This window comes from Antedon bifida, chromosome 4 (genome assembly GCF_963402885.1).
Source record: "Antedon bifida chromosome 4, ecAntBifi1.1, whole genome shotgun sequence".
Lineage (NCBI taxonomy): Eukaryota > Metazoa > Echinodermata > Crinoidea > Comatulida > Antedonidae > Antedon > Antedon bifida.
Window position 1 is genome coordinate 10,232,128 of NC_136229.1, and position 25,233 is coordinate 10,257,360.

The 25,233-nt window shown below is 33.9% G+C and overlaps 3 protein-coding genes and 1 pseudogene across 8 annotated transcripts in view; 1 reads left to right on the forward strand and 3 right to left on the reverse strand.

Moving 5' to 3' along the window:
* LOC144840072 (corticotropin-releasing factor receptor 1-like) overlaps positions 1-25,233 on the forward strand; it is a 347,896-nt gene that overhangs the window by 251,636 nt on the left and 71,027 nt on the right. The window lies entirely within an intron of this gene.
* On the reverse strand, positions 1,361-5,737 carry LOC144840463 (uncharacterized). The gene has a single exon (XM_078696281.1). It carries the CDS (start codon positions 5,691-5,693, stop codon positions 3,027-3,029), a length of 2,667 nt encoding a protein of 888 aa, XP_078552407.1. The 5' UTR covers positions 5,694-5,737; the 3' UTR covers positions 1,361-3,026.
* Positions 5,717-8,313, reverse strand: LOC144839171 (phenolphthiocerol/phthiocerol polyketide synthase subunit C-like). Its single transcript, XM_078694485.1, has 3 exons — positions 8,180-8,313; positions 5,764-8,088; positions 5,717-5,729 (listed from the first exon to the last, which is right to left on the reverse strand). Exons 1-3 carry the CDS (start codon positions 8,227-8,229, stop codon positions 5,717-5,719), a joined length of 2,388 nt encoding a protein of 795 aa, XP_078550611.1. The 5' UTR covers positions 8,230-8,313.
* LOC144839172 (phenolphthiocerol/phthiocerol polyketide synthase subunit A-like) lies at positions 8,884-11,260 on the reverse strand (annotated as a pseudogene). The gene is made up of 3 exons (XR_013611734.1): positions 10,963-11,260; positions 9,106-10,561; positions 8,884-8,997 (listed from the first exon to the last, which is right to left on the reverse strand). The product of XR_013611734.1 is annotated as a phenolphthiocerol/phthiocerol polyketide synthase subunit A-like (transcript).

A 25,233-nucleotide genomic window follows, 5' to 3' on the forward strand; every position in this document is an offset into this window, starting at 1 on the left:
ACATTTATTTTAAAGTGAAGGTATAGTGTATAACAAACCAATGGCCGTAAATACAGTAGTTCCGAATTTTATTCGTGATACAATTTGTTTTTATTTTAATAATTTGTCAAAATACTTTTATCAGAGTGCGCTGTTATTATACGACCACCTCTTGTAATTAAACCCCTCTATTGAAGGACCACCATCTCTGTTAAGGGAAAGCTTTTCATAATCGACCACCTCTCGGAAGTGATCATTTCCTCTCTTAAGGGATCGTGCTAACAACCCCTACTATACGAGAGGTGGTCGATTATGAGAAGCGGCCCTTTAATAGAGGTGGTGGTACTTTAAAAGAGGTCGTTACTTTCCAGAGGTGTGGTCGTTAAGAGAGGTGGTCTTTTAAAAGAGTCGTCACCGACGAGAGGTGTAATCGTTAAGGGAGGAGGTCGATTACGAGAGGTGGTCAATTATGAGAAGCGGTCCCTTAAAAGAGACGGTGGTCGTTCAATAAAGGTGGTCCCTTACGAGAGGTCGTTGTGACGGGAGATAGTCAATTATGGAAAGCGGTCCTTTAATAGAGAGAAAGAGGTCGTGGTCTCTTAAAAGAGGTGGTCACTTACGAGAGGTGTGGTCGTTAAGAGAGGTGGTCGCTTACGAGAGGTGGTCGATTATGAGAAGCGGTCCCTTATTAGAGGAGGTAATCCCTTACGAGAGGTGGTCGATTATGAGAAGCGGTCCCTTAACAGAGATGGTTGCTTACGATGTGTGGTCGTTTTGCTTATGAGAGGTGGAAAGACTGATAGGTAAAGATCGATGCATTTGCAAATGATTTAGACATTTTTGTAAAATATATAACATTTTCTACATTAGTTGGCGATAGTGACTACATAAGCTGGGAGGTAATTTTCGTTACTACATAAGCTGTTGACCGTTTGTACATTAGCTGGAGGTTTTACTACATTAGCGGTGGATTGTTCTACATTAACGGTTGTTTCGACGACATTAGCTGGCGTTTTCTACATTAGCTGTTGTAACAGAGCTCATGAATATTAATGACATCCATAGAAATTCCCTAATCACTAAAAAAAGATTTTAACCCTGAAACAAGACAAAGTATTCAATTTTTTTTAAAATCAGGTTATATTGGTAAATGTTACTTTCTATATGTATTTCCTTATTAGACTGGTATATGAAATGATCAGTAGTCAACATGAACTTGGAAATGTACCGTAGCTTTTCTTTTAGCAACTAAATCACCCGATTCTCGGCACTGTTTCTAGATTTTTCCTGTATCACAATGTTGCTGCTATGAAACTATTTCTACAACAATTAAATTAAGATGACAACATTTTATTGTATAACAGTTTTATTATTATTACTAGTTTTCTTGTATAAATTACTGAGTACATTTTAAATGTATTGGCTATACGTATGTAGGCCTATGCCTATAAACCATAATGTGACCCATAGGGAAATATTTATTGGTACCACGGGTTTTCCATATGGGATTCCAGTGTTTTGTGCACCAAAGAACCATATGGATCCCACATGGGTTCCATATGGCAACCAGTTTTACAATGGAAACGCATAGTCGGTGTTTACTGACGTTAGAAACGCAATTTTGGTATACCATACATTACATTATTAGTACATTTTTGTTAGTAAATACAGTGGTTAAACATTGGAATAAAATATATATCGTAAATTATTTGGGGAACACATTTAGATAAGCCTACTGTACTTGAATATAATAGTTTTGCATAGATATATATTATACGTGCCTAGTAAATTGTTTGCATTGTATGTTTATCTCGGAATATTAACGAAAAAACAGTAAATATTTGTCAAGGTAAATACCTAATATATAAGATAATTCAAACCAAGCTTGTGACGACAATGTTTCACGTGTGGTGCATCATAAGGCCGACTGGCGGTCAAAAGACAAAAAGGTACGGTAAGCCTACGTCATAACTGGGACAATTTTAACCTGTAGCATTGGATCACAGGTCAATGGAGCTGTTTTAACACCATTCTAGTCTCTTTGGATGCGTCTAGGACTAGACGTGAAACGTTGTAACAAAAAAATAGCACAACAATATTATACACTTTGTGCTAACTGATCAGTGATCGAGTGCAAATGATAAATCAAATTACCAATATCACCCAACCAGTAAGACGCGTACGTAATTGTAATACAAACCAAGAATAATAAAAAAAAATAGGCCCTACACAATCATAAAAAAAAAAAAATAATAATAATAATCCTGAGATAATCACGATTTCTATACAAACAAGTTCGGTCTGCCCTTTGTCTTAATAATATTAATTAATACAAAGTAATATAATAATAATAATTATATCAATATATTATAATATTGTAAGGAATACAGATCAGTGGTGTAATAGTTAGGGCATTTGCAAATCAAGCAGAAGGTTCCGGATTCGAATCTGGGTTGGGGCGACCTTTTTCATTCGTGATCGATAGAATCCGGCAGTGGCAACAGGACACACTCTACAAATCATTGTGAAACAAGTGAAGAGGAAAATGCTGTACGATAAGCAGAACTTAATCGTACATCAACAAACAGAAAATATAAACTTATTTAAAAATTAAACTGGATGTTTAGGTCAATTATAATCAATTTTCAGAACCTACTTAATCTAATTAATAATTCAAGTAACATTGAGAACGATAATTAAAAGTAACAGTACAAACATTTGGATTAATTATGAGCCTTTGTATGCCCGGTTAATTATTTTTTTATTATTAAAATAACTTCTGTCTTCTTAATAAACATTTGTCTTGATACTATTTTCCTTTCATTATAATAACATAATGTCAGGTAATATTTTCTAAATTCCAGAGTGTGTTTATTGAGTTTTGTTGAGTTTGGTTTTCAATTCCGATAAAATAGTACAAGTAATGTGAGCATATTCCAATATGTTTGAGAAACTCTGCGTTTAGTCGAACTAGTAGTAGTTCAAGATATTTAAACGTCAAAACCAAGTGACAAACTCTAATAAACTAAAAACACTGACATCATGTGTTACATTCTAATGTTAAATTTATCTTTAAGAACTCTTTGAATTTCTCGAAAGAATGATTTCTTTGTAATGTGCATGTGACCTCCTGGCACGATCGTTTTTTGGAAATGCTGATTTCCATCAATTTCATGACACCATGCATCCAATGAGTGCGGAGGAATAAACCGATCCGACTTGGCTCCAAATACAGTCATACCGCATTGGAGCTTTGTACTGTGTGTGTAATTGTATTTTTGACAAATTTTAAAGCCAGCATTGAAGCAAGGGATAAGGCGTTTCATCAATTCAGGGTTTCTCAAAACATCATCTTCAACAAAAGAAAGCGCTGAAGATTTGTGGTTGGTTACTGGGATGTTGTTGTTGATATCTTGTTCAATTTGTCTTAACACAATTTGCCCTTCTGTGACCTCTATAGAGTTATTGTAATTCAGTGTCGGTGCATACCAAGAACTAATGACAATATGGGCCGGATGTAAATCATGAGCTTTAAGACGGTGAGCAATCTCAAATGCAATGAGTCCACCCAAACTATGACCAAGCAATACAAACCTACCTTGCAACAGACGTGGTGCGATGTTTTCTGTTAACTTACTTACAATTTCATCAAGATTTTGGAGAGGTTTCTCATTATGGCGTCCTTCCCATCCGGGTAATTGTGCCATGATTAACTGTACATTATTAGTAGTCAGTTTTTCCTGCCACCACGCATATACGGATGGGCCCCCTCCATTTGGAGGAAAACAAATTAGCTGAATTTTAGGAGACAGTATCGTATCATCCATTAGATACCAGGCCTTCCAAGACGTGTCTTCCCTGTTTTCTTCCTCGTTGCTTTTTTGCCCTGTAACCTGATTCTTCTCTAATATTTTTCTATAGATTGAAACGGACAAACTTCGCACTGTCGCGTTTGCATTAATCAATTCCATAGATGGGAATGGAACACGAAATGCTCTCTGAATGTCTCCGCTCAATTCAGTTGCAGTCAATGAATCTACTCCGAGTGAAGACGGTGCGGAGTTTGGAGAAATATCACTAGTTAGACCAACGTGTTTGGATATAAAACTGCAGAGTTGCTGAAAGATATAAAGCTTAGCGTCATCTGGTTTTAAATGAATTAGATCACCTCTATCCACCTCGTTAGCCAAATGTCTTGCAGAACACAATCCTAGCATCGTCGAACTTGCTTTATAGTTGTCCTGTTTTATAATGCCTCTATATGCCATAATAACATCATTAATTCGAACATTTCCAGTTACACCAAAGCCAGAAGTATTGCTATGAAGCATCACATCAAGCAAACTCAGAGCCTGCGTTGATGTCACGCTTTCAAACCCTTTTCGTTCCCAAAAATCAACAATACCAGATGTGCGTGAGGCAAATCCAGTGTCTCTAATCACTCCAGGACAGACGACTGTTGCAGGTAAACCTTGGCTTCTACGATACTGACCAAGAGATGAAAGGTATGTATTAGCTGCACAGTAACTGGCCTGACCTGTGTTTCCTACCATCTGAACTACAGAAGAAATCATTACAAAGTATTCCAGCTGAACATTTAACTTAACTGACGTTTGATGTAGCAGAAGAGCACCCCATGATTTGGTTGCCATTACTTTCTTCCAGCTATCTGGTGTGATATCCTCGATTAGCTTATCATCATAATGCGTAGCACAGTGGAATATTCCTGTTAAAGGTTTAGAGCGATCTTTTAAAATATTCGCAAATGCGTTTTCTATATCTAATCTGTTCGCAATGTCTGTCCTAATGTGTGAAATTTCGATTCCTCGATTTGTAAGACTTTTCAATCGTTTCTCCGATTCAAAACTTGGCACTGATCGACTTAAGATGGCAATGTATCCTGCTCCATTATCCGCTAGCCATTCAACAAGACGGAGTCCAAATCCAGTTGTACCACCAGTTACAATATACTGATTGTTTATGCTTAACCTGGTCTCCTTTCCCGAAAAGTCGTAGTTTACATTAACGGATTCGTTTTTTTCTACTGAGAATATAACATCATCAAATGCATAATGATCTTGGGTGTTTACTTCTTTAAGTAGTTTGATATGTGGATTCTTTATGTAATTCTTTCTTAAAGGTTCCTTAAACAGATTCAATAACGAGTTGAAAGTAGACTTCATTTTGTGAAACTGACAAAGCAATGGTAATGTGTAGCTGTTAACCACAACCCTTACATTTCTAGGAAGACCAAGGTTATCAGTAACTGGGATGTCTTCCTTAGATTTCAGTATTTCAACTTTAGCAAACGTTGTCAATCTGTCCTTTAATCCTTCATTAACCTTTATTAATTCTCTTATGCACTGTATATATCCGATTACACAGCCCACATTGTGTCCATTCAAGACAGGCATTACGTCTGTACTTTTAATGAAACTCGGAAAAGCATCTGAAGCCAAGGTATGATTCTCGGGAAAATGTTTGATGACAATCAAAACATTGTGACCCATTTTTTCAGCCATGTGTGCAACAGCTAAGCACTGTTTATGCTCAGTAGAATCTAGGCAAACAATCGTCGTACCATCTGGTTTCAGATCACGAACAGTAAGAAATGGAACAGTGTATGACGAGACAATATCAATTACATGTGAAGGTGGAAGGTTTGTCTCTAGTTCTAACAGTTCATTGTTGTTGCACTGTATTGTAGACTTCATTTCGTTTGAAGAACAAACACCAATCACCAACGAAGACTTTTCTGAATTTCCACAAAACAATACAATCGGCTTTACCTCTTGAGAAGAACCTTGAGTTTCAGATAAAAGCAGTTGGAAAGATTCAATATTAACAGTTGTCAATGTGGCAGAGTTGGTTTCTTCATTATCAGAAATGAACTTTGTCAGCAACAATCTCCCAGTTTCAAAACTTTGTCGAACGTTAAATTTCCACTTAGATGATGATTGTTTACAGGGAAAGTGATAACTATCACGTATACACAACCGATACACATACACGTTGAAATCCGTTGTTGGTTCAGGCGATGACTCGTTCATACGTAATGCAATAATTATCTCATCATTGTCACTGCCCCAGATGTATTTCAATAACCAATCCGCCGTTGTAATATTGCTGATTCCTGATGGAATATCTAAAATAGAGAGCTTGAAATCTAGATTTTCGTGTGCCGCACAAATACCAAAACCATAAGCGGAAGCCTGGCATGGATCAACTACGTCATCGTGTGTGACATAAAACCCATCTCGTGTAATCAGCCATATTTTCGGATCTATGTTTTTCTGGGTTGATAAAGCTTTATAGTGATTGATACACATTTCTGCAATGCTAGATTGCAGTTCCAAAAGGTTTTTCCTGGAAAGTTTGTCGTGGTTTCTCTTGTCACCATCCGGTTTAATTGTGATTATAATATGTAACAATGGTTTATGACCACCCATAGTTAATTGCTCTTCTCGAACATCACCTCCATTGTAGATACCAGACTCAAGTCCAGCTGAAGTCAAGTGGTTCTGGAGATGCAATGACAATTCCTTGTCATTTCCTGTTATTAAGGTATAACCCGTTGGATCAAATGATTTCATGCCCATGTCAATAGGCACCCATTCCTTATTCCATATTTTAATGATGCTCTCTTCACCACGACCAGCCACTGATCCAAAACGGATTTTTGAAAATTTAGCAATGATCTCATAGGTGTCTGCAATAGCAACAGAAACATCAGCATAAACGTCTGCTCCGCCGTCGCTCATTAATTTAAAATGAAGATATACACTGTTTGGAAATATACCTTTTTTAAAGCAACTCCTTTCAATAGATCTGGGAACACGACCTTCGGGCTTTGCTGTGGGATTTATAATTGTATTTTTTAGCCGTTCAAGAGCCATAGCTTGCAGGATTCCATCTAGTAAAGCTGGATGGATATAGAATCGACTGGACTGTGCAGCAACAGTATCCGGTGCTCTGATATGAAAAAGTGCCTCGTCGGCCAGTCTGTTGTGGTTTACCATCTCAATACACATGAAACTTTCACCAAGATTAAAACCGATTTGCTTTGTGAAGGCATAGAAACCAGTTTGATCGAGTTCTTCAGGACATCTATTTCTTATGTCGCTTACAGGAAGGTACGTAATATTAGTTAGGCATATACCATGACTAGAGACAACATGCGTGTCATTCTTAATCAATTTCATCGTCGTGTGCCTTGTCCATTTATTTTCTATTGTATTGAGTGAGCAAAATCTGAATGTTGCTGTGCCTTCAGTTTCTAATTCGGTTGTTGTTTCAACGGTTGTGCCTTCATCAGAAACAAACATAAAACGGTCGAAACGCATTTCTTTTATAATTATTTGAAGTGAATTGGAAAAAACTTTCTGATGCGCTGCTATTGCTGTTTCTATGAACCCAGCAGCCGGAAACACTACACTACCTTGAACCACGTGATCGGCAATCCATGGCTCATCGTGGGTTCCAATAGTTCCTTTCCATACGTGAAAGCCTTCGTTTAAAGAGAAGTTGGCTGAAGTATTTTGTTTTCCTAAAATAGGATGGAAAGAGTTTGGATACCGCATGATCTCATTCCTTGAAGATGTTGCTGCTGAACACTCGGTACGTTGCCATGGATACAATGGCAAGGATTCTACCTCACACTTAGATCCTATAAAGCTTGGTGTCATATCAATCGGATAGCCCCGTACAAACATTTGTGCCAATGATAAATTAAAGTTGAGATTATCATTGGAAGAGTTATTTACATCACGTGGACGTTTAAGAGAATGAGTTATAAAGTGAACCGTGGGGTTGCTCGATTTCGAGGCTACAATGTCTTTAATTGCTGGTGACAAAGCTGGATGGGCTCCTATTTCTAAAAAGCAATTGTAACCGTCCTTTAGTATGGCATCTACGGCGTCTCTAAAACGCACTTTCTGCCGAATATTACTCCACCAGTAAGCAGGATCATTCGCCTCTTGTAGAGTAATATAACTGTTAGATACAGTTGACATCATTGGAATAACTGGTCTATGGTTAGTGGAAAACGTTTTCTTCTTTAGAAAATTTGTCTTCTTCAGAAATTCTTCCTTTATACCTTCTTGGTGACGACTGTGAAAAGCATTATTAACCCTTAGTAATTTTGTCACAATGCCATCTTCATTCAGCTGTGATGCAAATTCATTGATTAACTCTGCTTTACCTGACAATACAATTTGCGTAGGACTGTTTATAGCTGCCACGTCTATACATCTGGAAGTAGACTCCAGCTTACTTTTGACAACATCTACGTTATGAAGAACTGCAGCCATTGTCCCAGAACCACTTGTTTTCCTGAGAAGATGTCCTCGTTTATAGATTACTTTAACTGCATTTTCCATAGAAAGAAGTCCCGCTGCGTAAGCTGCTGCTACTTCACCGACGCTGTGACCGATTATGGCACTTGGAGTTACTCCATAATGCTTGTACAGTTCCACTAATCCAATTTGGATACTACAAATGCAGACTTGAGAAATTTCTGTTGAAGACAATGCAACAATATAAATTAAAACTTATGAACTGTTAAATTGAAGTTCAAACGACAGTGGATAAACTAGTTTGGCTTTTGATTAATAGTATTGACAATGGTATTGCAGCAACATCGTAAGAGTAGTCTATATCAAGTACTGTATTAGCAAATAATAATTATTATTATCATTGTTTACTTCTTCCATGTTTTAAAGATATCAACAGTACTGTGTATGTATGTATGAATCTTTTACGAGTTAAAGTAAATTTCAATAACATAAACTGCTTGTTTGTTATAATGTGTATAAATCATTACAGATTTCATCGATTAACTCAATTATGCAATTTTACACTGTGTTTGAACATTAACAATACTGTACTACAATGATTATTTTTAACTTAAAAACTGTGTAAACCTGTATCATTGCTTATCCTGTTTTTATCAGTTTCTTCTGTCAACATCTGAATAAGCGACCATCTTCCTCCAATTTGTCCAAGGTAACTATCAATCCTCTATTTTTAAACAAAGAAGTGTTTTTAAATATTATTAATCAGTAATGTACTATAATGAGTTTAACAATGATATTTTAGTTTGGTTTAATGTGTCATTTTGTTAATTACCTGTATGACTTTTTTGAAGATCGGTTGTGTGTTCATTAACTCTCTAGCCATGCCCCACCACTGAGTTCCCATGCCAGAAAAAACAAAAACTAGTCTCATGATAACATTACCCTCTGGTGCCTTTCCTTCAATTACAGTATCTAAATTTTCTCCGTTTAAGTTTCTTTGAAGTAAATTCACAAATTCTTCTCTGGTCTTGGTTAATAGAACTGCTCTAAAAACATGATTATGTGTTCTCAGGTTTGCAGTATATAACGTATTTTTTAGAGAAACCGAACTTTGTGAAATAAAGTTCCCATAGTCGATAAACTTTTGCTTAAGAGCTTCTGATGTCGATGCTGAAAGCATTAACATATTTGATTTCTCGGAATTTGATGAATTACCATTCGTTACCTCGCAATGGTTACGCCTTGTAGACTGTGCGGCTTCAAAAACAACATGTGCATTAGCACCACCGAATCCAAACGAACTGCAACCTGCGAGATATTTTGAATCAGCAGGCCAAGGGATGCTTGTTGAAGGAACGGTCATTTTGAGGTCTTCGAAATTAATGCTTGGGTTACCGCGTTGGAAATGCACAACACCAGGAATTTCTCGATGATACAATAACAATGCTGTTTTAATAACTCCAGCTATTCCAGCAGCACCTTCTGCATGTCCTACGTTTGATTTTATAGAACCAATATACAAAGGTGGTGCATCATCTGAACGTTGTTTGCTCATAGCTTCACCGATGGCGTTAGCTTCGGTCTTGTCGCCTACCCTAGTACCTGTACCATGAGCTTCAATATAAGCAATGTCACGTGGGTCTACTTTCGCTGCTGAACATGCTTTGTGCACAAGATCAATCTGAGCATCAAAACTTGGGTTTGCAATACCTGGCGTTCGTCCATCATTTGTTAGAGCGCCACCCCTTATCACTGCGTAAATTCGATCATTATCTGCTATTGCTCTTTTAAGTGGCTTTAGAAGTACTGACCCTACACCTTCACTTCGGCTGTAACCGTCAGCTGACTCATCAAAACTTTTACACTGGCCATCAGGAGAAAGCATACCAGCTTGACAAAACCCAATTGTAACAGATGGTGTAAGTATGATATTAACTCCCCCAGCAATTGCTGTATCACAGACGCCTCCTCTTAGAGCATCACATGCAACCTGTACAGCATAGAGAGATGACGAACAAGCAGTGTCGATGGAAAAGCTTGGTCCTCTTAAATCAAACTCGTACGAAATACGATTGGAAATCATGCAAGAGTTGGTTCCTGAATTTGTGTATTGACCGATGTTACTAAAAGGTAAGCCAGTTAAGGAAAAATACTCATTAGCCGTTACTCCCATATACACACCAGTGTTAGAGCCACGAAGTGTCGAAGAGGAATACCAGCATCTTCAATCGATTCCCAGACAACCTCAAGAAGAATTCGTATTTGTGGATCCATGTGTTCAGCTTCACCTAAAAAGGGAATAATTATTTTAAACGAGTTATAAGTTGTAGTGTTAATAATAACAAATATACCCAGGACAAACTACACCATGAACAATACATTTCTTTCATAAATCACTACCTGACCGCACACAGTAGTTACCCTATTCTGCTGCCCAGGGAACACACAATAAATAAGAGAAACTACTAACTACTAATTAGTTTGACATAATTAAAAATTAAAAAATTGAATTTGCTGTTAAAATAAAAAAGAAATACACAAATAATGGAATCATTTGTGAGACTGTTACTAGATTAAGGTCAAATGCAATCATTTTGGTATAAAACATCGTTGATATTTAAAGTTTTTTGGTTGGTGTAAATGCTCACATACGGTACTGCTTATGCTTCCAGACTTCCTTAATACTTACTTGGTGACATCCTGAAGAATTGTCGGTCAAACATAAACGGATCTTGCTTCAGGTAACCGCCACGTTTGGTATACAATTTACCTTTCTTTTTTTCACCAGGAAAAAAGAAAGATGATTTGTCGAAACGCTCTGCGGGATGAGATGTTGTACAGTCTCTCATCTCCTTCAACATACTCCACATTTCTCGTGGACCTGCCACACCATCGCCGTATCTGCATCCTATTCCTACAATTGCAATCTTGTCATTGTCGTCAAGAGGGTCCACATTAGTAGCGCACTTCTTACCAGTTAGTCTCATGATGAAGTTACCGGTACTTTTCAGCTATGAATAATTTAGAAAACAGTTGTTTAATGACTATCATTTGAAGATTTTATTTACTATAATCACCAGCAGGAGTTTTTTTTCCAAACATTCACATGAATGTTTAATTAGTGGTAGGTATACTATGTCATTAGTAGCAGCATATGACTACACTTGTACATTCCCGTGCAAGACGGGGTAACCTTCTACTCCTTCAGAAATATTCACCTGGTCAATTTAAGTGCACACGAATCAGATGTGTCCGATAAGAAGTGTTCTACCAATAACTAATATGTAGTATTGAATCTTCTGATAAGATAATTTTATATCTTAATTATAGCGAACCATTACTTAATTGTACAACTTGGATGAATTTGAGTTTAAATCTATTCATAGCTTAATCACCAAACGGACATGTGAAGCATGGCGAAGTGATTTCATGTCGTCGCTCTTCACACGAATCGGCGAATCCGCAAAATGTCCATTTCGAGAAAATCGCGATTGTAAAAAGGCACTTTTTGTACGGTCATTTCTCGCAAGAAAAAAAGCGAATGTCCATTATTGTTGTGGTAATTATGTAAAAATATATTAAATGAATAATTTTAAAGTGTCCATAAAAAAATGTACTCATTATTTAAAGAGTAATCACCTAATTAATACATTCGTCACTTCGTGTGAAGATTATTTACCACGTAACTTGCAGCTAAGCGATATTCGACGCATATATTCGTCACTTCGTGTGAACAAGAATCTTACGCAATGACTATGAAATATGCGGTATTCGCCGCGATTGCGTGGTAATGAATAGGCAGTCCCACGTAAACATCTTAGATAGGGCCCTAACGATAATAATATAAAGTACACAAATTATTCTGGTAAAAATGCAAAAGAATAATCACAAATCAGATGCAAAATATAATTTATAGTAGCCTAGCTGATGTAAAAACATCATTTTAACTTTTGTAAATAAAGCAAATACGTAAACATGGTTTAATTAAAATTAATTATTAATGTATACATTATTTTATCTCTACATAAGGCAAGGCAATGTTAGATAGTTAGAATAAATGTTTTTAATTCAATATTCCCTTAGTAGGCATACGGGAACAGTAAAACATAATTTAGACAGTCCATTGTACAATACGACTTTTTCAGCATATTAGGCCTACAATCATTTAGCAATTCATGGCCAATATAGTATTTATTAAATAACATTAAATGTGTTATCTGCCTTTTTCTAATGCAGTATCCGTATTAAAAGCTAATTTAAATTATTTACCGTACTAATTTAATGTGATACCGTAGCAATGTGGTCTTATTGTAGGGCATATCAGAGAATAATGTGCAGACTACCCTATATACATAGTATACGATAGTATTTAGTATAGCCATGCCCCCAAATATATTTAGTGACGCACTGATTATAATAATTATACTGTAACTATCTAATTTAAAAAGCAAGAACACAAAATATAAATACTCATCAAAATGTATGAATTGTTTAATAAAAATGTGTATACAAAAATGAAAGTTATCCTTAGTAGCATTATCCATTAATAGTAAAGGTGAAATTTGATGTTTCTTTTTAATAATCACGTTATTTATTCTCTACAAAATTAAATATATGTAAATCTGCAGGTATATATGCTCAATCAGATTAAGGAAGAGAATATGTTAATGAGATACCATGAATGATGAATCTATTATGTGTTTTTTTTGTTTGTTTTTTTGCTAATTTATTGTATGTTTTGAAAATACCTTGATGATTTGAAGAAAAAAATGTCAAAATGTGAAAAGCTTTTTATAGATTGATGATAAAAAAAACAATGATGAAGGAGGTTTATGTATAAGTGGTGAAGTGCATTTATCAAAGCTTTCATATATGTATTTATATGTAATATGCACAATCTTACTGCATGTGGAATTTTAAAATGATAAAATTGTTAAAAAGAAAAAGAAAATGTCTAATTTTTTAAATGGATCATTAAACATAAATGTTGTTAAATGATAATGTATGTATAAACAAAATAATATATGGAAATATTTTTTAAAGAAAATAAGTAAAAAAACAAAAAAAATGGAATGAACCCACATAAGAAAAAAAGAAAAAAAAATTGATGGGTTATAGATGCAAAAAAGGGATAATCTGTTGGAATAAATTTTGTAAACATTTAAAGAACAAAAATATCAATGTTAAAGCATGAGAAAATATTATGTTAACAGTAAAAAGTTAGTAAGTATTTAGTATTACAGAGAATATGCATTGTTCAATGAAAATATGTTTGCATAGATAAATCCAAAGAAAAATAAAATGGGACAAACCCATTGGATGGATTTATTAAACATAAAAGTATTATAATTGTATGAAATAAATATGCATGTAGATGAAAAAAACAAAAACAACTATGTAAGAAAAAATAAGCTTGTTAATGAAAACGTGTTATAGATAATATGTATAAAAAGAGGAAACTATGTAATCAATGTGGTTAAATGATAATGTATGTATAAACAAAATAATATATGGAAATATTTTTAAAAGAAAATAAGTAAAAAAAGAAAAGTGGAATGAACCCACATAAGAAAAAAGAAGTTAAATGAAAATGTAATAAGTTATAGATGCAAAAAAGGATAATCTGTTGGAAATAAATTTTGTAAACATTAAAGAACAAAAATATTAATGTTAAAGGATGAGAAAAATATTATGTTAACAGTAAAAAGTTAGTAAGTAATTAGTATAACAGAGAATATACATTGTTAACTGAAAATATGGTAGATGAAAAAACAAAAACTAAAAAATAAGTTTGTTAATGAAAATGAGTTACAGATAATATGTATAAAAAGAGGAAACTATGTAATCAATGTGATAATATGTAAACAAATGAACAACTTTAACAAGGCCAACAGCCATAAGTCGCGTGCTCTCAGAAAAAAATGAACTTTCAAAAAGTAATGCACTTTAAAACTTTTCTGTACATCAAAACAGTTCAAAAAGTACAGAAAAGCGATAAAACGCACTAGTGATACCGGACCGACAGACAGACCGACAGACCGACCGACCGACACAGTGAACTATAGAGTCGCGTCCACGCGACTAAAAAAGTGTATGTAAACAGATGATGAAACAAACATTGTTAATATAAGAATATGTATAGTGTATAGTGAAAAATATATGTAAAGAGAACATTTGTATGGAAATAAAAGTGGGATGAACCCACATAAGATAAAAAAAAAAGTATCGATGAGATTATATTTAAATTGTATTGCCTGGTGATTGGCTAGTGGTTATGTCATCCACATCACATCCAATCACCGGGCCTAATTAAATGAAAACTGCGATCCCTGATCCGGGATTGGCTGGCTATGTATAGTTGCGATACGTCACCACTAACTCTACTAATACTCTCTAGCGCTCGTTCGTTTTCGCAAGGCAAGCTTAACCATGAACAAATGAAGCATAAAAGTACCTTGTCTATTACTGTATTATTATTCCCACAAGAAGTAGGCTAGACAACGATGAGAATATAGATCATGATTACACGTTGTAGCTACTACACTTAAGATTGGCCTACCTAGGCCTATAGTTGTTGTCTCAGATGTAGGGCTAATACAGGTCATAAAATGCTACTTTAAGGTCATAGAAACATTAGCGTAGATCAATCGCGGCAGATTTTGAACATCGCAAAATTAATGTTTTTTAAACGCAAAGTGTACTACAATTTACAAACAATTTGTATTTAATCTTGTAATTACATTTATTAATAATCTTGTAGGCCTAATATTTCTTGAGATCGTTTAATTTGAATTCAGAAAAGTTATATTAAATTCGTCGCATAAAGTTTTTGTTCAATAGTATGCTAATTAGCAAGTACAACACATTTTTATTTCCTGGACAGTCTATTGTTAACCGAATTCCTATTATCTAAATTACTGATACCTCAATATAAACTTTCTCCTATGTCTACATGCACTTTCGGGCAACACTAGCTAATTTTTTAAATTAAAAGTCGATACTTAAACTCACCAGAATAACTTGACCAGCAGCATCTTAGACCGGAGTAAGTCGCAACAAACATACGCTACTTTTTATAGAAAATAAACGTCTGACATCATTGTAACCATAGCAACATGCATTATTTAATAAGATTTTGAAAATAGACCAATCAAACACAATCGGGAAATGTTCGAATGAATGTGGAAAGTACCCGAAAAAAACATAAACAGAATAAATGGGTGTGGTTTTGTAGGTTTGTATTGTTTTACAAGTTGGCAAAGAGAACATAACATTTAAAAGAGATAAACATTAATATCAGATGTTGAACAATAAGATAATTATGCAAAAAAAAACACAAATTAATTAATATTTTACTACGGATATTAAATGATAATTGTTGCATAAATTGCACTGTAGCCTATAGTAGTTAATAATATGTAACTTTGTGTTACATTCTGTCAGATGACAGACATACACTTTTCTAAAATTGAAAATTATACTTACCACTTTTTAAAAAAAAGCACAAATCTTCCAGAACAAACACATTCCCACCTTCCTTTGTTGTTGATTTTGCCTTTTTTAAAACAAGATGGCGCTCAGGTCGGTAAACAAACTTGGCGATGATGTGTCTGGGCTTATCATTCACAGACTTAGGGTGTTTCCCTGTGCGATGTGCTAGTTCGATATTAATATCAGGTAGGTCCAGCTTATTTGTTATGTACTCTTTTAAGATGTCATGCACATTTTCACCTTTACTTTCAGGAAAGCCTCCAAAACGCAGGTTAAAACGGGAATAGCGTTCTAAGTTAATAATCTCCGTTTCTAGTCTCTCGATAGTCGGTTTCATGTTAGTGGATATTTCAGTAGTCAAATGTAATACTTTGGTGGTATTAAGATCCATGTTTTTCTCTTCCAGTTCACTGATCAGATAATATCTCACGCCTCTTGGAAGGCTTACTATTGTAAAATCTCTAATTATTCCAAAAATAAATCACATAATTCTAACTATACCAAACCCCAATAAAAGTTTTATTGCAAAGCTCAATACATTACTTTTTTAATTTATTTGGAAATCTAGTGAGAAAATAAGTAGAAAACAAATTTGTAAAATGAAGCATGTACTTTCTGTGACAATGTACCTGAAACACTTCCTCATCTGTTTGTAAGCTGCAAATATGTAAAACCACTATGGTCAAATATAGAACACAAAATTAGTATTTCCTTTAAAAAAATTACTTTTACAATTGATTCGATTTTGTTTGGAGATATTTCGCAATGTTTTTCTGTTAATGCAATTATTATTCTTGCAAAGTATTTAATTTATAAATGTAGAATTGGTAAAACTCTGCCAAGTATTAAGGCTTTAAATATTTTAAGGTATATTGCAAGGCAAAATGGAGAATCAAATGATTTTTAAACAATGGTTAGACTTTATTAACTTATTGTAATGTTAATCTTTTTTACTACTGCTTGTTATAGACACGTATTTTTGTTTTTTCCCTTATTTTCCTTATGTAATTCTCTGTATGAAATAAGAATAATAATAAAAAAAAAAAAAAATCTTCAATCATCCCTAATGATTTATCAGATACTGTACCTAAACCTACAACTACAGTTAATTCACCAGAATTGGAACATCGCAGATCAGGAAGAAGTCGCAAGGCTCCTGACAGATTAGATTTGTAAACATTGTTATTTTGCGCGTTGTTGTATGCAATCTGTTGTGGACTAATAATTGAACGTTTGATTGCATGTAATGAACAGTTGTTTTGATGATCATCACAGATTTATGAGACTAATAATTATGACTATAAAGTAGCCAAATGATATTGATAATTGATGTTTCGCAAATAACTTTTATTATAACCATGTTTTAAATATTGCTCATTTTAACAGAATTTATATTATAACCCATATATCAAATCTAAAAAAGGAGGAATGTTCTGAAAACGCTTTTGTAGTACAGCGCTAGCTGTCACGTGACACATAACACATTGTTGCTTAGTTATACCTTTATACGATCAAATGATTCAATTAAAAGTTTACTGTTTCAAAGAGCTGTTTTAGTAGTTTGTTGTTTCCGAACATTACAGTCATAATACGTCTAACATTGTAGAAGTCAATAAGCTCCACTCTATTCTTGGTGTTAGTGGTAATTTTGAGACGAGTGCAAAAATCGACCGTTCCAATCTGTGTGACGTCATTTCATTCATTTCATTTCACATTTATTCAATTAATGAAAACTTAGACAATGTAAACAATATAAACAAATAATGATTTCATTAATTTGGATCAGACTTAGAGGCCAAGGCCTGTCTCAGAAAGACCCAACAAAACATAAATACAAAATAAAAATATGTACAAATTAGGTAAAAGTGGCATAATAATAATAATATATTTATGAATGATAATTTTCCAAATAATTAATCTTAATTTGATGTCTGAATATTTTTGCATTTTCACATTTTTTTAGATTCTCTTTTAAGTTATTCCATAATTTAGGTCCATGAACTGTAATAAAAAATTGGCTTTTGCTAAGTCTTACAAAAGGAACATAAAGTAAATTTGAGTTTTTAAGATAATAACTATGGACAGTCTTTGGTTTTTTAAATAATGATATTATAGAGAATGGAAGTTGACCTTTAACATATTGGAACATAAAAGTAAGTATTTGTTGTCTATGTAAATCTATTACTTTTAAGATATTAAGTTTTTTAAACAATGGTTCAGAAGTTGAGGCAAATGGTGCTAGGTTGATTATTCGAACAACACGTTTTTGGAGTTTTAGTAACCTATCCATGTTTGAAGGATAATCACTGCACGAAATAAGGTTGCAGTATTGTAAATAAGGAAGGATAAGAGAATTGTATAATGTAATTAAAATATGTTGAGGGAAAGTAAACTTCAGTTTATTCATTATTCCAATAGATTTAGATACTTTATTTGCAACATAATATTGGTGCGGTTTCCAACTTAAATGTTAGTTTACAATTATACCTAAGAATAAAGTTTCAGATTTTTTGTTTATATTTTTTCCATTTAAAGTAACTTTTAAGTTTGATACGTTAACTTTCTTCTGGATGGGATGAAATAATAAATAATTAGTTTTTTCAATGTTTATTAAAAGTCCATTTGCATCAAACCAAGAACCAATTGTTTTTAACTCATTGTTTATAGTATTGTATAAAATATCTATGTTGTCATGCGAGAAAAATAATGTAGTATCATCGGCGAAGGACACAACCTGTAGAGTGTCACTGACACGAGTCAAATCATTTACATATATTAAGAACAATAACGGTCCCAGAACAGAACCCTGTGGAACTCCACAGGTTATGTCCCTCGTCGATGATTTACATGAATCCAATGAAACAAATTGCTTGCGGTCAGTAAGATAACTTTTGAACCAGTCCAAAGATATACCTCTGATCCCATATTTGTCAAGTTTGGAGACTAAAATTTGGTGATTTATAACATCAAAGGCTTTTGATAAGTCTAGAAATATGCTTAACTGAAATAAATTATTTTCGAAAGATTCAGTGATATTATTTATAAGTTCAAGGATGGCATGACAAGTGGAATGTTTAGGTCGAAAACCATATTGATGATGGTTTAGGATATCAAATTTTTTTAAATAGTCTAAAAGTCTTTTATGCATGAGTTTTTCTAATAATTTTGAAAACACTGGTAAAATAGATATAGGTCTGTAGTTAGATAATAAACAGGTGTCTCCTTTCTTAAATATAGGAACTACCTTTGCCAATTTCAATTTAGTTGGTACTGTACCTGAGCAGAAAGATGAATTTATGGCAAATGTTAATGGATTTATAATACATGGAAGAACAGCTTTTAATGTGCGAGGAGATAAGTTATCATGCCCACCTCCTTTTTTTTAATCAAAATTAAGAGTTATAGAAAGAATCTCAGATTCAGTAACTGGACTAATATAGAATGAATTAATGGTTGGTGTTGGAAGGAATGTTAACGGATCAATAGCTGAAGCTGGTAAAGACTTATTGATATCAGGCCCTATGGATGAAAAATAATTGTTAAAATGATCACATATAGATTTATCATTTTTTATTACTTTATTATCGATTTTAATTAAATTTATTTTATTGGATACTCATACTCAGATTTCATAATATTTACAATGATCAAGTGTATTGGATCTAGTGGTTAAGTGATTAATTAGCATATCAGCCTGAGTATCGTACCTATTTTCATTTTGAATGAAAGGATTAAAATTTGGTTCAAATGTTGAATTTAAATTATCACTAGTGCACTGAGTGCCAACAGATGAAAACAAAGGGAGAAAAGAAGATCCATTTACATCCATAAATATATAACAAATAAATTAAAGAACAACAATAAAAATGTGTATATGTAATTAATTACAAGGTTCACGGTATAAAAGCTAAATGATATTGTTTATCACGCGTATGCATTGACATAGAAATCACGTCACTAATAATGTATTCCTCTCAACACCACGAGTATGTCACCCTCATTTGTGTTGTACGCGTGGATTTGAAATAAGGAGTTAGTATACATATACATGCAATATATTCCCAGATGAATTTAAGTACGCTAAGATTACTCCACTATATAAGAAAGGCTCCAACAGTGATGCAAGTAACTATAGACCCATAAGTGTTCTTCCTGTAATATCAAAGTTGTTGGAAAAGGTAGTCCACAAGCAGTTTACTGTTTATTTAAATAAAGCCAAGCTGGTAGATGATTTTCAATCTGGATTTAGAGGAAATTACTCTACAGAAACATGTTTAATTTATATTCACGACTATATTCGATATGAATCATCGAAAGGTAATTACACAGGAATGGTATTATTAGACTTAAGAAAGGCATTTGATACCGTAAAGCATTCAATACTTCTTGATAAACTTAGTGTAATGGGCGTTTGTCCTAATTCTTTAAAGTGGTTTAAGTCATACTTAATGTTCAATCAAAATATTGTTTAATAAATACCGGTGTTCCACAAGGAAGCATACTCGGTCCGTTGCTTTTCACATGCTATATAAATGATATCTCGATCTATTTATCTATCATATCTTATATGCAGATGATACCGCATTATTAGTTTCTGCAAAAGCCCGGAAAATATTGCAAATTCTTTAAGTACCAACCTTGATTCATGTCACACTTGGTTAATCAATAATAAAACTGAGGCTATTCTTTTTGGCCCAAAGAAAAAAGTTTAAAATGTTGAAGAATTTAAAAGTATATTGTAATGGTAAAGAACTATCACGGAAGCATTCTGTTAAATACTTAGGATGTTATATGGATGAAGATCTTCGTGGTGAAACCATGGTAGAAAACGTACTTGCAACAATTTATGCACGACTTAAATATTTGTATCGACAAAGTTGTTATCTTAATAGATCAAATCGTAAACTTTTAAGCAACGCTTTGTCACTTTGATTATGCGTGTTGTGCATGGTATTCTGGACTAACCAGTTACTTTAAGGGAAAACTTCAAGTTGGCCAAAATAAAGTTGCCAGATTTATTTGTAACTGGGATAACAGGTCCCATATTGGTAAGGAAGAACTTAAATCTATTGGTCAACTTAATATTGAAAGTCGGGTTAAACAATTAAAACTAAACCATGTTCACAAAATATTCAACAACCAAGCCATTCCATACATGTACACACACTTCTCCAAGACATCCACCATCCAAAATATCACAAGAAGAAGCTCTCATACATTCTACCTGTCTAAATCAGACACATATATTAAAGACACATTCTTCTACACAGCAGCACAACAATGGAACCTATTACCACACATTTTAAAAACCATTTTTAACAAGACAGATTTAAAATTTAAAGTAAAGGAATATTTAGCAACGTCTCATGAATGAATAAATGACAGATGTATTTTAACTTACTGTAAGACTTTAAAGAATGACTTGTAATATTATTTTAATAATCAATTTTATACAGTATGCTTTTATATGCTATGTTTTATTGTTTTACTGGTTTAATATTTTATTGTTTGTATGTATGTATATAATAAAGCCCAATGGAAATAAGCTGGAATTATATTTACCGGCTTTTTGGGTTATCCATGGAAGACTACCGTATGTTTTAATTGTTCTTGTTTACCAATTGTTATGTATATTTGTGTACTTCCGAATAAATTCAAATCAAATCAAATCAGGAGCAACATCTTAGCAAGTATCCTCAAATTCATTGTGATACTGTTTCTTCCGAAGAAGAGTATTTGCGAAACGACACCTACACTTTGTTATTAACGAACACATTAGTAGTCGTAAAGCCTGTTTTACTTTTGATGTTGAATTGTCAATATTTTTCTTTGTAAACGATCTTCAGAATCACTTTAACCTGGTTTTATTGTACTGATTTATTGGCTTATTATGTGAACATACTGTTACAATATACAGTATAAATTGGTATCTTGTACAATTTGTTTTCTATATTTCTGTTACTTTCTGTAGGAAATGTATATTTATCATTTTATCGGCTGTCGTTATTGTCTTAGTATAAACCAGCCTCTTTAAAGGACAACTAGACCGAGAACCATATTTTAACAACGAATTCAGAACAATCGCGAGATTTACGATAACGTCGCGCGCACTCGCCGTACATCAGTTGCCGTGCAAAATCTACTCATTAGTTTTTACTGTTAACATACAAGAGATAGGTACCGTCACTTCAATTGCTAATTTGACATTTATTCGGCTTCAATTTGCCAAAATGTTTAGTCTAGTACTTTGAAGAAACACATCATTATCCAGATAGGCAAAAGAAATAAAAAATAAATTCAACATTTATATTTTTTACGATTTATTTCACAAGTGTGTTTACTAGAAATGTTCCCGCTTTGCCAGACTTGTCTATTGACCGGAAAGAGTAGCCAGAAACATGACGATGATGCTCTTGAATCATTCAACCATATCGCACTAAACACTTTTTAATACGATCGCGGTGATTTTTATAAAGACTATGGTGTTTATAGTAATCTTCCGGCATATAACCCTTGTACTCAAAGACGATGGTGAGTAAATTATAAAAGTTCGTGAATTTAGGCGTTCATAAACGGCGGCCAAAAGGCTAGGCACAGGGTTCCTAGTAGGCATGTCAATAGGCTGCAGAATCACCACCACACACCGACACGACCCGTCGCGTGTCACACCACAGAGGAACGTTTTGAGAGTGCGATGTTATTGAGCGATTCCATTGCGTCATCACAAACGTCATACTTCTAGCTACCTCGTGGGTCAAAAATTCCGCAAAGCGCGACCATTTCTTATAATTTCTGATTATATTATAGGGCCTAAGAAAAAAAATTGTTTGTTTGCTGTCAATTTTTTTTCCTGTGTACTTAATCTTTACTCCATGGTATACGACGCACCCCCTAACTGAGAGTATAATATCGGTATTTTGTATATCGTCGATGTATAAGACGCACTTTATATTTCATCAAAACAATGTTTTTTCTTACAAGAAGGGTCTCATTCCGTCAGTTCTTTTTAACTTGTTATTCATGAGTTTCGCACCCGCAACATCGAGTGCATGACCGCACGTGTGTGTGGGCTAGCCTCGCTCGATCCTTTTATCGAGAGGGCGCACGTTTTCAAGGACAATCGTATTCGATTAGTATTTATGTATCCGAGAAGTGTGTACGATGCATAATCAACTGGAGAATATACTAGTCGAATAATGTACACCATGTGGTTGTCAAGAAGGTCTCGCTCGCGCTGGGCGTACGGCGGTTGGCGATCGTGCGTATAACTATAATACTATTCCAATCGTAAACGTTTACAAATGAAATTTTATCGGAGCGCCTAAAACAGCTCCATAATGAACAAATCTTGTCATCATATTTAGTACAACATCACGCTAAAATGCCTTGAAAACTAGGCAGAAGCAGGTTGCTGTTACGTTAGTACACTGTAGCTAGGCCTACTCTTACCAAAGCCCAGGCCTAGCCAACGAGGTGGCAATATGTACAATCTGTGTGGTAAGGCATTTATGTTCGGTGTATAAGACGCACCCTTAATTTAGAGGTTAAATTTGCGTGTCAAAAGTGCGACTTATACACCGAAATATACGGTACGTTATTATTTTAATTGTTTCATCCTCGCACACTCGATTTACACCTTTTTCGGCCAAAAAACTATAAAAAAAAATTTGTTTTTTTAAAGCGCTCTCAACGTAAAAAAAAACTTTTTTCTTATCTGCTCCCCTAATTTTTGGCGAAATTAGGGGCGTCGGATGACAGCAAACAAACTAATCTTTTTTAGGCCTAGTTCTAAGATGACAACTTTATAATTTCTTTTGTTTTATGTAAAAATGTTTCGTGCTGTAAAAACGTGGTCGGCAATAAAATATAATTGCAGGCGAGATTTAACACTAAATTCGGTTATGTAATAAAAAATATCGCGGAATTCAGAAAAATTCACAGTATCTTAAGTCGAACGTTATTTTCGAGTATTTAGTATTTGTTATTCTGAACATATTCTTGAACCTATCCAGACAAATTCAGTAAAATATAAATGTCAACGTGATCTGCGGAGACACTCCATTGTTTTTGATCATTCACAGCGTCGAGAAAAACCGAATGTAAACGTACGTTTACATTGCAACGATCATTAAAATGATAATATTTTTATAGTTTGATAATTATTTTCAAAGTCTCAGAAGTCTATAATATTATAATTTATACTATTTATTATTATTGCTTAGATCTGCAATATATTTTGTATGTTTAAAGTATTTTGAAATAAAACTAAAGCAATGATCTTTTAAGGATAACGTTTTGACCTAAAAACAACGCCGGAGTTTAGAGTTGGTTCCTTTCACATAGTTCACATTAAGCTATTCAAACCCGGTGTTTTGAACTCTGGAGTTGTTTGATTTTACCTTTCACATCAACCACAACCTCTAGGTGTGTCAAAACTACGGAGTTTCGCTCGTTGGTGTGAAAGGGACTTGTATAAGAAGTTTCTTGAGTAGACTACACGTACTAAACTTGGAAGTGTAGCTTTTCTTTTTGCAACTAAATCACACGATTCTCGGCACTGTATCTATATATTGCTGCCCTGAACTATTTCTACGACAATTAAATTACGATCACATCATTTTAATGTTAACACCTTTATTGTTATAAGTGTTGTTGTATACATTACTGAGTATATTTTTAATGTATTGGTTGTTATTGCATATGTAGACTTATGGAAACCATATGGGAACATTTATGGGTACCATATTGGTTATCCATATGGGATTTAAGTATTGTATGCAACAACGATCCATATGGGTCCCAAATAGGGCCCATTTGGCAACCAATGTTATAATAGAACCGCATATTCTGTGTTTACTGACGTTATGTCCTTAATTCTGGTATACCACATTATTAGTACTACATTTTAATTAGTAAATAGAGTGGTTAGACATTGAAATCAAAATAGAACGTAGTAAATTGTTGGGGGAACATATTTAGATAAGCCTACTGTACTTAAATACAATATTTTTGCATATTATATTCTACGTGCATAGCAAATTGATGTTTACATTGTATGTTTATCTAGCAAACGGAACAACAGTAAATATATCAGATAAATCAAACCAATTGCTTTTGGCAATATTTCACGTTTAGTCCTAGGCGCTATCATCAGGTCGACTGGTGGTCAAAAAACAGAAGAAAGCCTACGTCATAACTCGGTAATTTCCATGATTCCAAACAAGTTTAAATGTTAACCTGCAACATCGGGTTATAGGTCAATGAACAACATAAGTCTGGATGCGTCTAGAAATAGACATGAAACGTTGCCACAAAAAATAGCACAGCATATATCAATAATGTGTACTGATCGGTCGAATCATTCAGCGATCATATGCAAATGATGAATAGAATTACCTATATCACCCAACGAGCGAGACAAAACAAGGTACTGTAAAACAAACAAAGAATAAAAACAATAAACAATTCA

Bases quoted from the DNA above. Each gene is read 5' to 3' on its own strand.
- LOC144840463 (XM_078696281.1), bottom strand. From the start codon at position 5,693: ATGAAGTCTACAATACAGTGCAACAACAATGAACTGTTAGAACTAGAG.
- LOC144839171 (XM_078694485.1), bottom strand. From the start codon at position 8,229: ATGTATAGACGTGGCAGCTATAAACAGTCCTACGCAAATTGTATTGTC. The intron at 8,089-8,179 runs GTAAAGCAGAGT...TGCTTTTCACAG, and splicing joins TACGCAAATTGTATTGTCAG to TCGTCACCAAGAAGGTATAA.